Genomic DNA, 17,651 nt, shown 5'->3' with positions numbered 1-17,651 from the left:
AAGCTCAAAACTGAGGCACTAACTGCAAAAGGAAGCTCTCTGAATTGGCTCAAATAAGAGATGATGAGAGTAGGAAAGTGATATACAGATGCTGAAGAGGAAGGAATAGCTCTAAGCATACAGAATTTGAAACTGGCATAACTTTATAGATAATGAGAGGACAAATTAAGGAAAACTTCCAAATGCTTAGACTGGTTGTCTAATAGTACAGGCTGATAATGTCAGCATTTCCCCAATGAGCCTCAAATTTACTTAAGGTTCTTAGAGACTGCTCCCCTTTTTCTCTTCTCTCTCTCTCTCTCTCTCTCTCTCTCTCTCTCTCTCTCTCTGTCTTTCTGAGACAGAGCCTCACTATGCAGTTCAGGCTGGCCTTAAGCTCACTTTGTAGCCCACGCTGACAATGATCCTCCTGCCTCAGCTTCACAAATGCAGGGATTACAGGCATGAGCCACCACGCCCAATTGAGACTGCCCACTTTACTTGCATAATACATTTCTACCATCTCTGAATCTTGATAAAAACATTAAACATTTGAAATAACCAGAGTAGGTGAGATTCGGTGAGATATAAAATGTAAAAGGAGTGGGCTAAAACAGAGCCCCAAAGATCACCAACATTTTAGTAATAAGAAAAAAAGAAAAAAGAAAAGAAAAAGAAAAAACCATGAAGAAAGCTAAAAAGAAATATCAGGAGAATAAAAAAAAAAAATACAGGGTTCCCAGAGAACCAAAGAACAGTTTTAGGAAAAAAAGGCTGATGGTCTGTTCTAAATAAAGCAAATATCGTAAGATAAGTTCAAATATGCTTCAAAGATTTGGTAAACTCCTGTTTTGTTCAACATCACATATACCTAGTACCTAGTGTAAAGTCCAGAAGAATTTCTTGATGTCTTTAAAACGTTAATTTATATTGTAAATTTCCAAGAAACCAATTTCCCAAACTTGACCAAGAAATCTGTGTTCCACATTAACAGGTATCTTATAGATGCTTGAGATTGCAAAAAACATATGATGGGAGAGGTAGCAACATGCATGCTTTATATGCATGACATCCTGCATTCAATCCTTAGCATCTCCACACAAGGTAATTTAGAGATTATGCAAAATTATGCAAATATATTCACAGGGCAAAATGGACACCAAAAAGATTGTGTTAAAAGTGGTTCTCCACTTAGGTAAAGAGCACTGTATCAGTCACAAAGAGTAAGAAGGAAGGGTTCCCAGAAGGTAGAAGGTACTTTCATAAACTAAAACCTCCAAAGTCCTGTGGGAACAATATTAGTATTATCAGGGGCTGGGGATTTAGCTCAGCGGCATAAGCGCCTGCTTTGAAAGTAGGCAGTTGTGAGTGAGTTCGATCCCTGGTACCGATAAAAAGGAAAAAGACAAAAAAAAAAAAAAATTAGTATTATCGGGTATGTCTGGGGGGAAAAGACAGGGTGAAGATGACCAAGAGTATCTGAGGTAAATGAAGCATGATATGCAAAAGTCAACACATCATGCCTCATTTCTAAGGAAGACAAGTCGCAGACCCATACAGACATATTGGGGACCACAGTAGCTAATCTGTATAATTCCCTAGGAGATAAATGGAGGTTTTGATGATCAGTATCTCCTTTTTGATATTTCCCATTAACTCTTTGGGGATGGGCTATCCTCTCCCATCCACTAAGACTAACACCACTAAGATTAAAAAACACCTCAGGGCAAGATCCTTAGCATAAAATCATCTCAATCCTCTGGAGTCATCCAAAGATTAAGCTAAGTCATCCCCCACTTGAATTGTCTGCTACCCCCTCCTATCATTGTATAGGTCCAATAAATAGTGGCCAACTCAAGAGTGTCTTAGTCTCTACCCATCCTCAGGCACTGGCCTCCCAGTTCCCACACATATAGTACTAAATTTATCTGTTTCTTATTTCATCCTTTCGTTGTACCCTCTCATCAGGCAGTTAAGGATCTTGGCCAGGTCCTCTTAGGGGAGGAGTAAAACACTCATTGCACCTTACAATGAATTTATTTACTGGAAATGTGTAGTAATAAAAACAAAGCAAAAAGGTGAGGCTGGAAATGTTAATGAAAAAGGTCTTTTTTGGTACTACTAACGCCTTTGCCTTGAGCTACATCACTAGCTCGCCAACCTCCCTCTTCCACTTTTTATTCTGAGACAGAGTCTTGTTTAATTACTAAGTTGCCCAAGCCAGACACTAACCAGCAATCTTTCTGCCTCAGTCTCCCAGAGGGCTTGCATTCCAAGAGTGTGTGCATACGAAGACTAGAAAAGGCCCTTTCAGTCACGTTGAGACCTTTAAATTAAAGGCTGCAGGAAAATACCCCAATATTATAAACCACACAGTAACATCACAACACAGGATTGCCTTTCAAGAATAATGTTTAACGCTATGTGGCAAACAGGCTGAAAGGGAGTCAGACTATTGCAGCAGAAACTTAGGTGAGAAAGAACAACTTGAATCAAACAGTGGTGGCAGGATCGGAGCAAAGTAAGGCGATGTAACAAATATTAGGAAATAGAATGAACCGGACTGAGTGGCTGACTAGATGTGCAGAAGGTAAGGGAAGATCAAAGATTAAGAGATGTTTCACTGGGCTGGGGATTTAGCTCAACGGCATAAGCACCTGCCTTGCAAGCAGGCGGTCGTGAGTTCGAACCCTGGTACCCAGAAAAAAAAAAAAACATGTTTCACTTTCTGGCTTGGTTGGCTGGACAGTAAGGAAAGGAAAAAGCATAAAAATTAATTCAGTTTTAGACACAGTGACTAAATCTAAAAATAAACAAGGACTAGGAGTGTGACACTGGCCTAGCATATATGTGGTCCTGGATTTGATGATCCCAGCACCGGAGAGAGAAGAGAAGAGGACGATTATTGAAGAAATCATAAAACAACCAGAAGCACTGGTACACAGTGCCAATCCTAGAGGAAATACTGATGGAGGAAGTGGGATCACATGTTTAAGTCCCACTCAATCATTTTAGTGAGACCTTGTTTCAAAAAATAAGAGAGACTGGAGATGTACCTCCAGTAGAGTGCCACTGGGTACACCCCAGTACTGCAAAAATAATAACAGCAGCAACAAAATCAGTATCTTAATGAGGCAAAATATGCAAGGCAACATTATGATATAAAAAAAAATAAAGGATAGACATCAAGAATTTTAAAAGTATCTTCTGTCTGGCAAGCGTGGGGTCATGAATCAGTTTCCCTGTACCAAAAAGAAAAAAAATTTTAGTGGCATTCTATACCACAGAAATCACCAAGCAGTCAAAAAACAGGCAGCTTTACAATCCTGGGAATAATGAAAAACTACATATTTGACTTCATATTTTGCATCCTGTATTCAAATCACAGTCTACAAATCATACAGAATACACAGCCCCAAATTGCTTAATAATAACTTTTAATGATATGTAAAAATGCTTTATGACAATATCAATTTTTTAAATCAAAGTAGGATATGAAATAATACATATAGAATAATTTGGCTGTGAAAAACAAAGTCAACAGTGTTTATGACGGGTAGTGATTTTTAAGCGATAGAGTAATGCTTAGAGAAAAATGTCTAAGAGAAAAACTGCAAAGCTAAAATAGGAAAGACTAAGTAGCTCTATCTAGTATTCGTCCTTCCTGAACCACTTTCTTATGTTGTGTACAACTTTTAAAAGTGGATCAGGGGAGCTGAGAGCGTCGCTCAGTGGTAGAACTCTTGCATAGCCCATAAACGGTCCTGTGCCTGATACCCAGCACTGCAAGAAGAAGGAAAAACAAAAACAAAAACATTTAAAAATAAAAATAAACGGAAATTCAAAGCAGTAATAAAGACACTTGTTTGTTCTAAAATACTGGTAATTTTGAGGATCCTGGGCATGGTGGCACATGCCTATAATCTCAGCATTTGGGAGGCTGAAGCAGGAGGATCCTGATGAGTTTGAGGCCCACTTTGGCTACAAAGTGAGTTTCAGGCCAGCATAAACTCGTAAGGAAACTCTGTCTCAAAAGGACTAAATAAAGTAAGATAAAATACTGGTAATTTTATGGTGTTACAGACTGAACATCCCTAATCTGGAAATCTAACACCCAGAATCTGAAACTTTTGGGGTGCTTTTCAGATTAGAGATATTCTATCAATAAAATCTAAGGATCTGGGTGTCTCCACCCCAGCAGGGGGCATCCAGGGCACTAGCTTTCAGCCAGCCAAAGCCTCTTTCTGAGTCAACACCATTGGTGGACTTTGTGGGGAGAGAACAAGGCCTCACAAGTAGGGATCCCCTCCTGGAAACCAGCACCATGTGTGGGTCTTGCTGGAATGGGGACAGCCAGACCCAAACCTCTCTCTTAGCACCATTTGCTGGCTGCAGGGGAAAAGAACCAGGCCTCACAAGGAGGTGACCCCTGCCTGGAAACAATATCATTTTCACTGTTTTCTTGGGTTGGGTTTTACTCTCTTTTGTTGTATTTGATTATGTTAAATCTGATGGCATGAGCAGCTAAAAGATAGCAAGACATTATGGTAGCCATTTTGGATTTACTGTTGGCTTGTTTTGAAGTCCTTTATTGCATTCATTGTTTTTTGTTTACTGTTTCTATTCTATTCTGTTCTTTTTTTTTTTTTTTTTCATGTCAGACGGGTATTATGTGCCGAGGTCATAACAAGGTTGAAAGGAGGCACATGTCATACATAGAGCATGAACACCCAATCATCACGCTTATGAACCTGAGGATCTCTATTCTGTTCTTTTTGGTTTTATTATGTCCAAAGGTATCTGCAGCTATTTTGAAGACAACAAAAGGCTATTATAGTAACTATTGTTGATTTCATAAAGTTCTGAAGTGCTGCATCACTTATACTGGTTTATTTTGATTGGTTTTATTCTGTTTTATTTTCCTTGGTTTTACCCTCTTTAAAAATAAAAATAAAATCTAAGTAAACATTCCAAAATCTGAATCATTTCTGATCCCAAGCATTTCAGGTACTCAACCTGCATATCCATCTTTTATTTTAAATAAATTAGATATAAAAAAACCATTTTCATGAATTCAAAATGGACATTTTTAAAACACTTTATTGATTTAGAATTAACATTTTTAAGTAGTACTTCTGATTTAAGCACTGGGTTTAAAAAAAATTAAGAACAATCTGAGACGGAAAACAAAGGATATAGGATGGACAAAAACACCAGTGGGAAATGTGATAGGCAAGAAGGGCAAATTATCTGACCAGTAAGAACAGCACTTGCCAATACCAGGCGTGTGAAGTTCACATTAATAAGAGGACAGAACAAAAACGGATGACATGTGAAGATGTTCGTGAGAATTCCAAGAGAAACAAAGTGAAAAATTCTGAAGACCTATGTAACATGAATTAACACATATTCAACTTTAGGTGGCCAGGATGTCCCCTTAAAAGATGGTTAAGTAACTGTACCAAAAGTTCGTTCAATGAGATAACTGTCACATGGAGGCATAAGAAATGGTTCCATGGTAGTCATCCCTGATTTCACCCTCCTTACAAGTCAGAAACAATTTCCTTTAACCCTCACCTCCACCCCTCAGTATCTAATCTCCAGATTCCCAAACCATACATTCCACTGGGAACAGGCCAGTTTCATTAGCTACGTTTTTGGCAGTCTTTTATCTATTTATTCTTTCACTGTTGCAATAGAAAACTACTATGAAGTCATATTTTAGCTATATAAGGCACTCATTTCATCATATTTGGCCTAAATTTTCTTTATCTCATGATCCCTGAGGAAGGCTTTATATTTTACTATTCCATAATTAGATCTTGTGGTACAACAGAAATGAAGCGAATTAAAGACAGTCCCTTAACAATGGTTTGATTCTGAATTTTTCAGCTCTATTGCAGTGTGATTCATATTCAAGATCGTACCTCAAGTTCTGATCTTTTCCATGGATAGTACATAACACTCTCCTGCATGATGGCCAGTGGTAGCAAGCTTCAGCTCACTGTCAACCACACAATCACAAAGGTAAACATGTGACACTCTCATAGTGTACAGTATTTCATTTTTCAGTACCGGGGATTGAACTCTTGACCTCACGCTTGCCAGGCAGCTGCTGAACTATATTCCTGGCCCCTAGTGTACAGTATTTTGTTGTTAAACTACGATGTTTAATAATTTAGATTTTTAAGTGGGTTTCTGAATTACAATGTTTTCCAATTATGGTGGATTTAACTGAGATGTAACCCTAACTAGAGGACACTATACATTCTATCTCTTTTTATCCATCACTATAATATTTAGTATAGCCATTACATATAACTCCTGTAAAAGACACAGTACATTTGTAATTACCCTTTTTTTTTTTTTTTTTTTGGTATAGGGGATCAAATTCATGACCTCAGACTTGCCAGGCAGGTGCTCATACTGCTGAGCTAAATCTCCAGCCCCTAGAATAGAATACTTTTATTCAATGAAAATTATAAATCCCACCAATGCCACCAAAAACAAACAAAAAAGAACAATCCCCCAAAACATTTCAGTGAGATCAAGTTTTACTCTTTAAAAAAAACAAAAAGCCCTAAAGTTTAAAATTATGTTGCTTTGTGGTAAATTCTAGTAAGCAACATGACAAAAAAGAAAGAAAACATCTAAGCAAGATGTAGCATCAGACATCCAGCACACCAAAGAAAAGCCCAAAGAGAAATGAGGTGGAACAATGGACAGCGGCCCACCTAGACCTCCGCCCAGGTAACAGGTTAAGTAACGGAAACATCAGAACTGCACCAAACTTTGAACAAAGAGATTTAGTAGATGTCTACAATGTTCCATTCCACAACATCAGATTACACATTATTCTCAGCAGCACACAGATGTCCTCCAAAATAGACTACATACTACCTCACACAGCATGCTTAAGTAAATTTAAAGAAACTAATTTATTCCATGCATATTACTAGTTGATGATGCAATGAAACTGGCGGTCAATGGATAAAGAAACCACAAGAACTTCATAAACACATGGAAATTAAATAACACCTTCCTGAAGAATCAATTGGTCAAAGATGACATTAAAGAAGAAATCTGACAGTATCTATAATTAAACATAATGCCAATACAACACACTAGAATTTATGAGACCCAATGAAAGCAGGCATACAAGGGAAATTTATAGCAGTAAATTCCTATATCAGAAAAACTGAGTAAGCTCAAATAAACACCCTAATGTTGAACCTCAAGCTTCCAGAAAAAGAACAAGTCAAGCCCAAAGCTCAACAAGGGGGAAATTATAAAGATCAGAACAGAAATTAAAACAATGGAGTCTAAGAAAATCATACAAAGAACCAGTGAATTCAAGTTGGTTTCTTTTGAAAGATTAAATAAAATGTACAAACATATCAAAAAAAGGACAGACAAAAATCCATGGAATTAGGAATTGAAGAGGGTGAAATCACAACAGATCCTGCAGAAATTCAGAAGACCATCAACACCTACTTAAAGAACCTATATTGTAATAAGATGGAAAACACAGAAGTGATCAGATTCTTAGTTAAACACAAATTAACAAAGCTAAATCAAAAAGACATAAAAATTCTAACTAATTCACTATCAGTCAACGAAACTGAAAACTTATCAACAAAGAAAAGTTGAGGCCCAATGATGCACTGCTAAATTCTACAAGAATCAGAGAAGACCTAATAACACTATTTCTCAAACTTTTTAATGATGTTCAGAGGGAAGCAATACTCCCAAGTGCATTACTAAAAAAAAGCATTACCCTGATACCAAAATGAGAGAAGGATCCAACCAAAAAGGAGAACTACAGGTCAATCCTCCTAATGAGCATAGAAGCAAAAATCCTCAATAAGATACTGGCAAACAGAATGCAGCAGATCATGAAGATTACTGTTTTCTCTTGTTGCTGGGACAAAATACCTGACACCCAAAGTGAAGGAAAGAAGGGTTTATTTAGCTGATAGTTTGTGGTTTCAGTCCATAATTAGCTGGCTCCAAGGCAGAGGGGCACACAGCAGAGGGCAACAGCTCGTAGGAGTAGAAAAAAGCAAAAGCAATAAGCACAAAAGAAAAGAAGTATGGAAAGAAGATGCTTTCTGCCCTTATATTGTATGTAGGCCACTGTCACTTGAGTGTAACACTCACAGCCATAATCCCAGCATCAGACCATGCTTCATTCACAAACCCTAGAAGCCCATCTCCCTAACTGCATGAGGCACTGGGGGGGGGGGGGGACATCCAGACTCAAATCACAACAATTATGTATCACGAACAAGCAGGAGTCATCCTGGGGATGTGCTATCGTTCAACATACGCAGCTCAATAAATGTAATACACTTTATCAACAGAGCCAGAGAAAAAACTGTATCTCAATAGATACAGAAAAAGCACTTGACAAAGTCAACACCCAGTCATGATAAAAAAAAAAAAAACCCTACAGAAAATTGGAAAAGATGGTCTTTTATCTCAATCTAGCAAAAACCATCTATCACAAATCAACAGCAGGCATCATTCTAAAGGGACAAAAATTGAAACCTTTTGCTCTAAAATCAGAAACAAAACAAGGATATCTACCATCAATGTTCTTATTCAATATAGTTCTGGAAATATTAGTCAGAGCTATTAGAAGAATACAGGTAGGAAACAAAGTTAAACTATCATTATTTGGGAATGACATGAAACTCTACACAAAAGACCACAAAAACTCAACCAAAAGACCTCTAGATTTAATAACCAAATTCAGCCACATAGCTGGATACTAAGTCAGCACTCAAAAATCAATAGCTGTCCCGTACAGAAACAATAAATTCACTGAGAGCCAAATTAGTGAAACAACACCTTACACAATGCCATCCAAAAAACTGAAATACCTAGGAATCAATCTAATGAAGGACATAAAAGACATTTACATTAAAAAAATACAGAAAAAAGAGATCAAACAGGATATCAGAAAATGGAAATCTAGTCCTTGTTCTTGGGAGAGGATGAATCAATATAGTGAAAATGGCCATACTTACAAAACTGTTACACAGATTTAATGCAATCTCAAAGTACCTACAGCATATCTCACATAATTAGAGAAAACAATCCTAAAAATGATTTGGAACCAAGAAGAGACCTCAACAAGCAAAAGCAATTCTGGGCAACAAAGGAAAGGCTAGAAGGAGTTGAAATTATATTACAAAGCTACAATGATAAAAATAGCATAGTACTCACAACACCCACACCCAGACCTCAGATCAATGGAACAAATTAAAGATACAGAAACAACTCCAAACACACTCAGCCACCTTATCTTTGACAAATGGGCCAAATATTTTCGCTGAAAGTCTTGTTAATAAACAGTGCTGGAAAAACTGGCTTTCCACATGCACAAGAGTAAAACTAAACCCATACCTTTCATCATGCATTAAACTAAAACTAAAATGGATCAACGAATTAAATATTAAAACAAAAACACTAAATCTGCTTAAAGAGAGAATTAGATACAACTCCTGAACACACTGGTTTAGGCAAACTTATGAACAAAAACCAATTGCACATGAAACATCACAAAGAATCAACAACTGGGATCTTATTAAAAAGCTTTTGCACAGCAAGAAAAAAACCAACAGAGTGAAGAGACAACCCACAGACTGCAGAAAAACTTTGCCAGCTATTCCTCAAACGGCTAATATCTAGAATAAAAGAACTCAAAAAGGGGCTTAGGGATATAGCTCAGCGGCACAGTGCCTGCTTAGTAAGCACAAGGTTGTGAATTTGATCCATAATATCAAAACACAAAACAAAATAAAAAAATTTTTTTCAGATACCCCCTTCCCCATTTAAAGAACCAATCCAAAACTGGGCATCAGAAATGAATAGAAACTTCTCAAGTGAAGAAGTGGAAATGGTTAATGTATATACATATATAAAAAACTGTTCAACTGGTCATTCAAGCAACATAAATTAAAACAATGCTGAGATTCCATCTCACTCCAAAAACAATGGTCACTATCAAGAAATCAAATAATACTAAACACAACTGCTACAAAGAAAAGAAAAGAAACCAACCAATAGAAGCCAGACATGGTGGTTCACGCCTGTAATCCCAGCACTCAGGAGGCTGAAGCAGGAGGATTGTTGAGAGTTCAAGACCAGCCTAGCCTACATAGTAAGCCCAAGGCCAGCTTGAATTGCATGGCGAGACCCTGTCTCAAAAAGACAAAAAAAAAAAAAAAAAAAAAAAAAAAAGAAAGAAAGAAAAGAAACCAACCAATATACAAATGCTGGCAGAGCTATGAGAAATAGGAACTCTTCTCCACTGTTAGTGGGACTGTAGACTGGTGTAACCACCAGACTGGTGGAAATCCACATGGAGACTCCCTAAAAAACTAAAATCAGTGGTTCCACTTGACCCAGATAATCCCCTTTTGGTATCTTCCCAAAAGAATTAAAAGCATCATACCACACCAATATATGCACATCCACATCTATATTGGTATAGTGTGTAATACCTAAACCTTGGAAACAGTCCAAATGTTCATCAACTGAAGAATGGGAAAAGGTAACCTCCCCCCACCCCCCTACCGGGGATCGAAATCACGACGGCCTGCTTGCAAGGCAGGGGCTTATGCCACTGAGCTAAATCTCCAGCCCCAAAGGTATGTTTTTTAATACAATGGAGTATTACCCAGCCATAAAAAGGATAAACTTGAGACATTTCTAGGGAAATGCATGAACCTTGAGACTACACTTATATAAAATAAATTGAAAACATAAGCTCAAATATCACATGGTTTCTCTGGTGGGAAAAACACAATAAGTACCAAGATGTATAATAGTAAGATATTGAAAAATGGAAAGAAAATGTTTGAATGAGAAAAGGAACAAGGGAAAGGAGGGGGGAAGAAAAAAAAGAATGAAGGGGTTGGGGATTTAGCTCAGCAGCATAAGCACCTGCCTTGCAAGCAGGCAGTCGTGAATTCGATCCCTGGTACCGATACAAACGAAAAAGACAAAAAAAAAAAAAAAAAAAGAAAAGAAAAGAAAAGAAAAAAAAGAATGAAAAAGAAAAAATGGAGACAAAGCTTTTGTGAATGAGGGGAAGGGCTAAAAGGGGGGGATAGGAAAAAACAGCACCACCAAGATATATTAATGTACAAGTACAAACATCCTAAGATAATTATTAGCATTATGTATTTCTAAAATATGCCAATAAAAACAAAGGAAAAAACTACTAGTTCAAAAATCAAAGAGTCATCAATGTTCAGAACAGAACCTAAACTTAGAGCTGGTCTCATTGCAACCTCTAACTCTCTTGATATATTTTGCTAAATGAAAAATATTATCTATCACTGCTTGTTTAAAAAGACTCTTTAAATCAGAGTACTTGGTAAAACTCACAACTTTCCATAAATTGAAAAAGTGAACCTATGACGAATAAACTAACACACCTGCTATCAAGAAGACAAAACCTACTTCAGTACCCTTGCTGAAACTATCAACTTTAATTGACACTTCCATTTCAAAATAATACTAAAGCACAACTCGAATCCATAAATAAAAATTTTAAATCATATATACTTTTTAGAACACTACTTGGAAAAAGCTATTCTTTTTACTTAAATTTCAAACTTTCAGTAGCTACAAACAAGTTACATTCACCAATGGCAAATTTCTGCAGACATTATTATAATGGCAAGCACATGATCTAATAATATCATGATACATAATCGGAGAAAATTTCTCATTTATCCCCAAGCACTAACATAAAGTAAAAGGTGAAGGATGGAGTTGAGTCATTTGTGGTGTTGCCTTCCAGAAGACACCTGCCAAGAACAGCACAGCTGGCATTCTATCTGTAAGTTCTGCACCCATGGATTCACCAAGCACAGGTCCAAAACACTCAAGAAAGGAAATACATTCACACTGAACATGTACAGACTTTTTCTTGTCAGTATCTCCTAAAGAATACAGTGTAACAAACACATACATAGCACCTACACTGTGGTAGGTTTTATAAGAAACCTGTAAATAAAATATGCAGACGGTGGACATTGGTTAGACATAAATAGTACATACTGTGTCATCTCATGTAAGGTACTGAGTATCTCTGTGCTTTTTGTGATGGAAGAGGAGTCTTTGAATCAATTTTCCAAGGATAACAGACAACTATATATACAATCTTAAAAGACTGTTAAACAGGGCTGGGGATTTAAGCTCAGCGGCATAAACGCCTGCCTTGCAAGCAGGCAGTCGTGAGTTCGATCCCTAGTACCGATAAAAACCGAAAAAGAGAAAAAAAAAGAAAAAAAAAAAAGACTGTTTAACAGCTCTCTGGATCTGTAAAGACTGAGTCTGTAGAATTCACATCTTTGAGGCCTGTCCTATTAACCACCTGAGCCATTCTTCAGGAAAGCGTAAGAGATTGGGTCACCTTGGACTCTATGCTTGCTGACTCTTATTTATTCTCATTAAAATCAGGAGGAAGGGCTACGGATGTAGCTCAGCAGCATAGCACTTACCGGGCAAGCTGAAGGTCCTGAGTTCAATTCCTAGTGCCAGAAAAATCAACTCAAATCTGGAAAAGCCAGGCTCAGGGACACACACCTACAATAACAGCACTTGAGAGGCTGAGGCAGGAGGATCCCTGTCTGAAACCAGTCTGGACTACATAGTTCAAGCTCTGCTTGAACTACATAGTGAGATCCTATCACAAAAAGCCTAAAATAAAATACATCAAGAGAAATAAAATGTAGTATTCTGATTATCTGAGGATGTTTTACTTTGCTAATAATATGCCAGTTTCACTCTTTTAAGTGCTTCTAATAAAGTAATTCACATATGCCCTGCTTTCTATCAAATCTTTCAAATTATTTTACTATTCCGCTTGTGAAAGAATTGTGTATTTTCTACTTTGTTAGAGATGTATCCCTATAACTGTAGTACTGAGATAACAAAAACACTGAAAAACCACAAGGAAAATTAAACTTGGAGAACATTTAACTGAGTTAATAAATGTATAACTCATAGCCTCTCCAAGAAATGCCTATATAATCTGACTATATGATCATGATTTAGCAAAACTAAAGTATTCTAAAAATTTAAGAATGTCCTTTTAAACCAACTACCTTAAATGGCTAAATTGGTATATATCAAATGTTAGCTCCATGCATGAAAACATAACAAAACTACTTCTACAAATGGATGCTTGAAAAGCAAATTCAACAGTGTTATGGTCACTGAAATGTATATCAACAAATGGTATACAATAAATGACTACAAACTGTGGAACTTATCCTGTAGTTACCCTTCCTTCCTTCCTTCCTTCCTTCCTTCCTTCCTTCCTTTCACTTACCACAATCCTCCTGCCTTAGGCTCCCAAGTGCTAAGATTACAAGAGGTGCATGCCACCACAATCAGCTTTACTTGTGCTGTTTTCAAACACAATTGCTCTTTTGGAAAGTATGGGCTCTTAGGAATCTTGCAAGCAAACTGTATAGTTATCAAAAGAAATTTAGAAATTTCAGAAAAAGACCCCTCAAGTTAAGAATTCCTGGTATAGAATCACACAATTTAATGTATCTTAATTGTACACTACTCAAATGGACTGAAATATAATTTCATAAAAAAATAGTCAATAAGGTACTGGGAGTACAGTTAAGTGGCAGAGTCCTTGACTCATGTGTTCAAAGCTCTCAGTTATAGATCCATGACAGGGGTCGGGGGAAGTAATTTATGATTAACCTGGTTTGTACAAAAGGGTTCGCTTCTCCAACTGCTTAAAACTATAAACTGGCTTTAAGTATTTGACAAACCACAAATAATTTACTATTTATTTTGTTTATAAATATTAAAATTGTCTGATCCAGCTGATACAGATGTTATGAACAAAAAGACAAGGCAAATTTTTAAAACAAGAGGAAAAAAAAAGCAGGGATGGGGAATCAAATCCCTATCACTGAAATGTAAAATGCTATTTAGTCATACACTGATCACAGATAGAGATTCAAACACTTGCCTCTGAATGAATCCATCCACTGAAACCTTTTAAAAGCTCTAAAATGTCCACATATAGCTTTAATGCATTTTAATTGTACAACGAATTACACACATACACACATATACACATACGATCAAAGTATCAAATGGCAGTTGTTCTTCCCTTAAAAAATGTTCAGCCAGGCTAGTGGCAAACACCTGTAATCAAATGTCTGAGGCAGGAGGATTGCTGCAAGGTTCAGGCCAGCCTGGGCTACACAGTGAGTTTAAGGCCAGCCTGATCTACAAGACAAGACTGTCTCAAAACATCAATCAACCCCCCACCACCAAAATCACAACAGTAGTCTCACCTATTGTGAAGGGCAGAAAAGCAATTGCCACTTTAAAATAACACCTGGGATTATAATGGCTGCACTTTTTTCATCTTATAGCTAGAGTACAATGCACTGTACATGTACAGCAAAAACTTGACACTTATTAAAAATGTATCTCCTGATTATGTATAGGTATAAAAAATTATAATAAAAATTCATTTAGGAATATGCTAATACAAAATACGTTATCACTTTGAATTTACATACTAAATAGGCCTAGTGGGACTCAAAGGTGCAAAACAAGGGCCCTAATTCTAACAGTTCTCCACTGCTTAAAACAGAAAGTGAAATATTAAAATGCAATAAGATGAGAAATAAATCTAATGCCCACTGCTCTAAGTTTTCATTCACAGTATTTTACAAATTTATTTTACTTCTTAAAATATATGTGTGCAAAAAAATCATGTTTAATTCTCGTGATTCCAACTACAAATTCACTATTACTTTATAACAGATAAAAGAATAAAAAATATTTTTTAAAAGTTCTTTCAAAATTACAAGATTTGGGAAGAATATGCTACGGAACAAATCAGAATTACAAAAATGTAATAAAAACACACTGACAAGGAAGGTGTGCTTCTTGATCATGGTTCCATTATCTTTTGCAAAAGACACTGACTTTAAATATCACTTGGCTTTTAAAAATTGACTTTTGTGATGATTTTACGAATAATTTTAAAATTTCGTATTGCCTATGGTTGACAAAGGAAACAGCATTTTTCTCTTACCAACTTGGTCAAAAAAGTAGGACTATTCTCAACTCACTTGATCAAAGTAGTATTTTCATTAACCAAGTATAGTAAAAAGAATGAGAAATTACTTTTTCAACAAATGTCAGTGCTATGGTAACAAGTAAATTTGACAACTAATTAAAAATACAATATGAAATCGTTCCATATGTCCCAAGCTTTTTAAATATTGGCATCCTTAGACTAGGCTATATTCTGAAATATTTCAAAAAAAAGTTGTCGTTTATTTCAGCTGAATTCGGCACACCTTCAGTACCGGCCTACTTACAAATTTAATACTGTGCTAGGAGTTGATCAAGGCTTCATCAAAATACAAAGAGAAATGGAATTAAAGAAACCATATCTACGCATTTCTCCGGAAACATACCTACTTCATTCTATCTCAGAACATCATATGAAAGGAGAGAATATCAGCGAGTAGCAACGGGAAATCTCAGCACAAAAAAAGTATAAGTGAGTTCTTTTCTTCAATCAATCATTTATCCCCTGCTGGTAAGTTTATTGTGAATAACAATATTTCTAAAATGCAAGACTTTAGTCTCCAACCTGTCTTCCTTCCAAAGGCTCTTCCGCTAAGCCTTAGGCCAAGATTAATTCTACGTAGTATTTTTAAAGGCACTAAAGGCAGGACTTCCCTAGAAAGCAGCCGACCGACAGGCTCTTGCGGCCGGGCCCGGCGTACGCCAGAGCGGGCCAGCGCGAGGCTGCCGGGTCAGCAGCATATGGCAGCGGGGCTGCGGCCGCACGGGGCGGGGAAGCGCGGCTCGGGTGCCCACCCGCGACCGAACCGGCCACCGAGCCCGGGCCGCGGCGCACCTGAGTTCAAGACGGCAGGGGTGGCGGGGGCGGAGGGAGCGGGGCCCGCGGGGCCGGCGGGGCGGCGGCGACAGCGGAGTGGCCTCGCCTAGGACAGGCCGGAGGCGCAGGCCGGCCCAAGAAGCGTAACCCTCGCAGCGGCGGCGCTGGAGTCCCCGCCGAGACACCGGAGCCTCGGCCCCGGCAAGAGCGGCGGAGGCGGAAGCAGAGGGATAGAAAGAGACGGGACAGGAACCCCAGGGACGCCGCCAGTGCGGAGCCCAGCTCACCGTGCCTCCGTCCTTAATGATGATCTTCTTGGCCAACATGATACTGCGGTTCGCGGCCCGTTTCTTTTTCTTTCCCTGGGTCATTTTACCATCCTCGACTCCTGGAGCTGCTGCAGCCACTCCCGGGGCGGCCGGCCCCAGCGGCGAGTGCCTTCCCGCACTACTGCCGGGCCGAGCCGCTCGGGGCGCCCGCCGCCATCTTGAGGGCCCGGCCTGCCTCGGGCGGCGCGTCACATCGTGCGATCGCCCGACAAGCGCCTCGCCCCGCCTGCCCCGCCCCGCCCCGCCCACGTGACGCCGCCGCGCCCGCCCTCGCGGGCGTCTCGCCCCTGCTAATGCTGGGCAGCCTTGGGCGGGGGGAGCTTTCGCAGAGCAACTAATTTTTAAAGTTTCAGAAAGTTGTTGCCTGCCGGTACCTGACGAAGAGTTGCAACTGGAATTGTAATCAGAAGTCCTAAACTATCAACAACCTCCAAGTGTGTTCCAACCAAGGCGAAAATGATGACAACAGCAAGAGAAAAATGTTTTCCTATAGATAACCGAAGAGGTGAAGGTAGGGTAGGTTTTTCGTTTGTTTTGCGGAACTGGGGATTGAACCCAAGGCCTTTCCCCTCTTACCTACTTTTTCCTTTTGCACTTTGACAAAAGGTTTCAGAAAATTGCCCAAGGCTGGCTCAAATTTGAGATCTTCCGGACTCAACCTCCCAGAGTGCTGGGATTACAGAGCTGAACCTTTTTATTTCCTTGCCGATAAATAATTGGCACACTTTGTAGGCCGCTTTTTAGTATTATACTTAAAAATCAATTTGAGGGTGAAAGATTGCTAGAAAGAGTACTTGACACAGTGGAATATGAACTATAAAGGCTTACTACAGTGTTGAAATTGACTTTTGAACTAGGCAAGAGAGGCGGTGGCCAAGTTCCAGGGAGCCCAACAGATAGTTTAGCAAAGGAAAAACAAAGGCTTGGAGATGCGAAAAGGCCCTGAGTTTTACCTGTACTAAAAAAAAAAAAAAAAAAAAAAAAACTTCACAGAACTCCTGGATCAGCTTCTTATATGTATATTTCAGTGACACTTTCCTAACTCACTGATTTAAGCAGAAGTGACAGTATTGACTGCGGAGGCTAAGTCATGAAAGAATGGCCCGAGTCTGGCAGATGCTGTGCAGAGGCCCTGCAGGACTGAGCCAAGGCAGAGGCCTAGCAGTCATCTTCCAGCAGGGGTGGAGCCCATAGCTGACAGCAACCACTGCCCGCATCCTGACAACTTCCTGAGACTGGGGAGGGCTACGCTCCCCACACCCGGGTTCCTGTCTGACACAAAAGTATTGTTCTAACCCCATTAACTTGAGGGCCATTTGTTACCTGATTGTACTGTATAAATAAGTATACCAAGTAAAAGGCAAATAGAATGTGATTTCTTTGTACTGTTCTTGAAACTTTTGTGTAAAGTTGAAACTATTTTA

The 17,651-nt window shown here is 38.6% G+C and overlaps 1 protein-coding gene and 1 non-coding gene across 3 annotated transcripts in view; both read right to left on the bottom strand.

Annotated features, from left to right (window-relative positions):
* Mfsd14a (major facilitator superfamily domain containing 14A) overlaps positions 1-16,435 on the bottom strand; it is a 39,771-nt gene extending 23,336 nt beyond the window's left edge. The window contains exon 1 of one of the 2 annotated variants that reach the window (XM_063254825.1): positions 16,186-16,435. In XM_063254825.1, coding sequence (XP_063110895.1) covers positions 16,186-16,269 — 84 coding nt within the window. In that variant the 5' untranslated portion in view covers positions 16,270-16,435. The remainder of the gene's footprint in view (positions 1-16,185) is intronic. The other variant, XM_003479172.5, reaches the window with a different exon arrangement.
* Positions 4,635-4,738, bottom strand: LOC111754364 (small nucleolar RNA U13). Its single transcript, XR_002789061.1, has one exon. It is a non-coding gene; the product is annotated as a small nucleolar RNA U13 (small nucleolar RNA).
* Positions 16,436-17,651: the final 1,216 nt, after the last annotated feature.

The sequence above is a fragment of the Cavia porcellus genome, unplaced genomic scaffold (genome assembly GCF_034190915.1).
Source record: "Cavia porcellus strain 051 isolate PalLab524CR breed Dunkin Hartley unplaced genomic scaffold, mCavPor4.1 scaffold_1, whole genome shotgun sequence".
NCBI lineage: Eukaryota > Metazoa > Chordata > Mammalia > Rodentia > Caviidae > Cavia > Cavia porcellus.
Note: the sequence above shows the minus strand (reverse complement) of the source record. Positions and strands in the feature narration are given on the sequence as shown.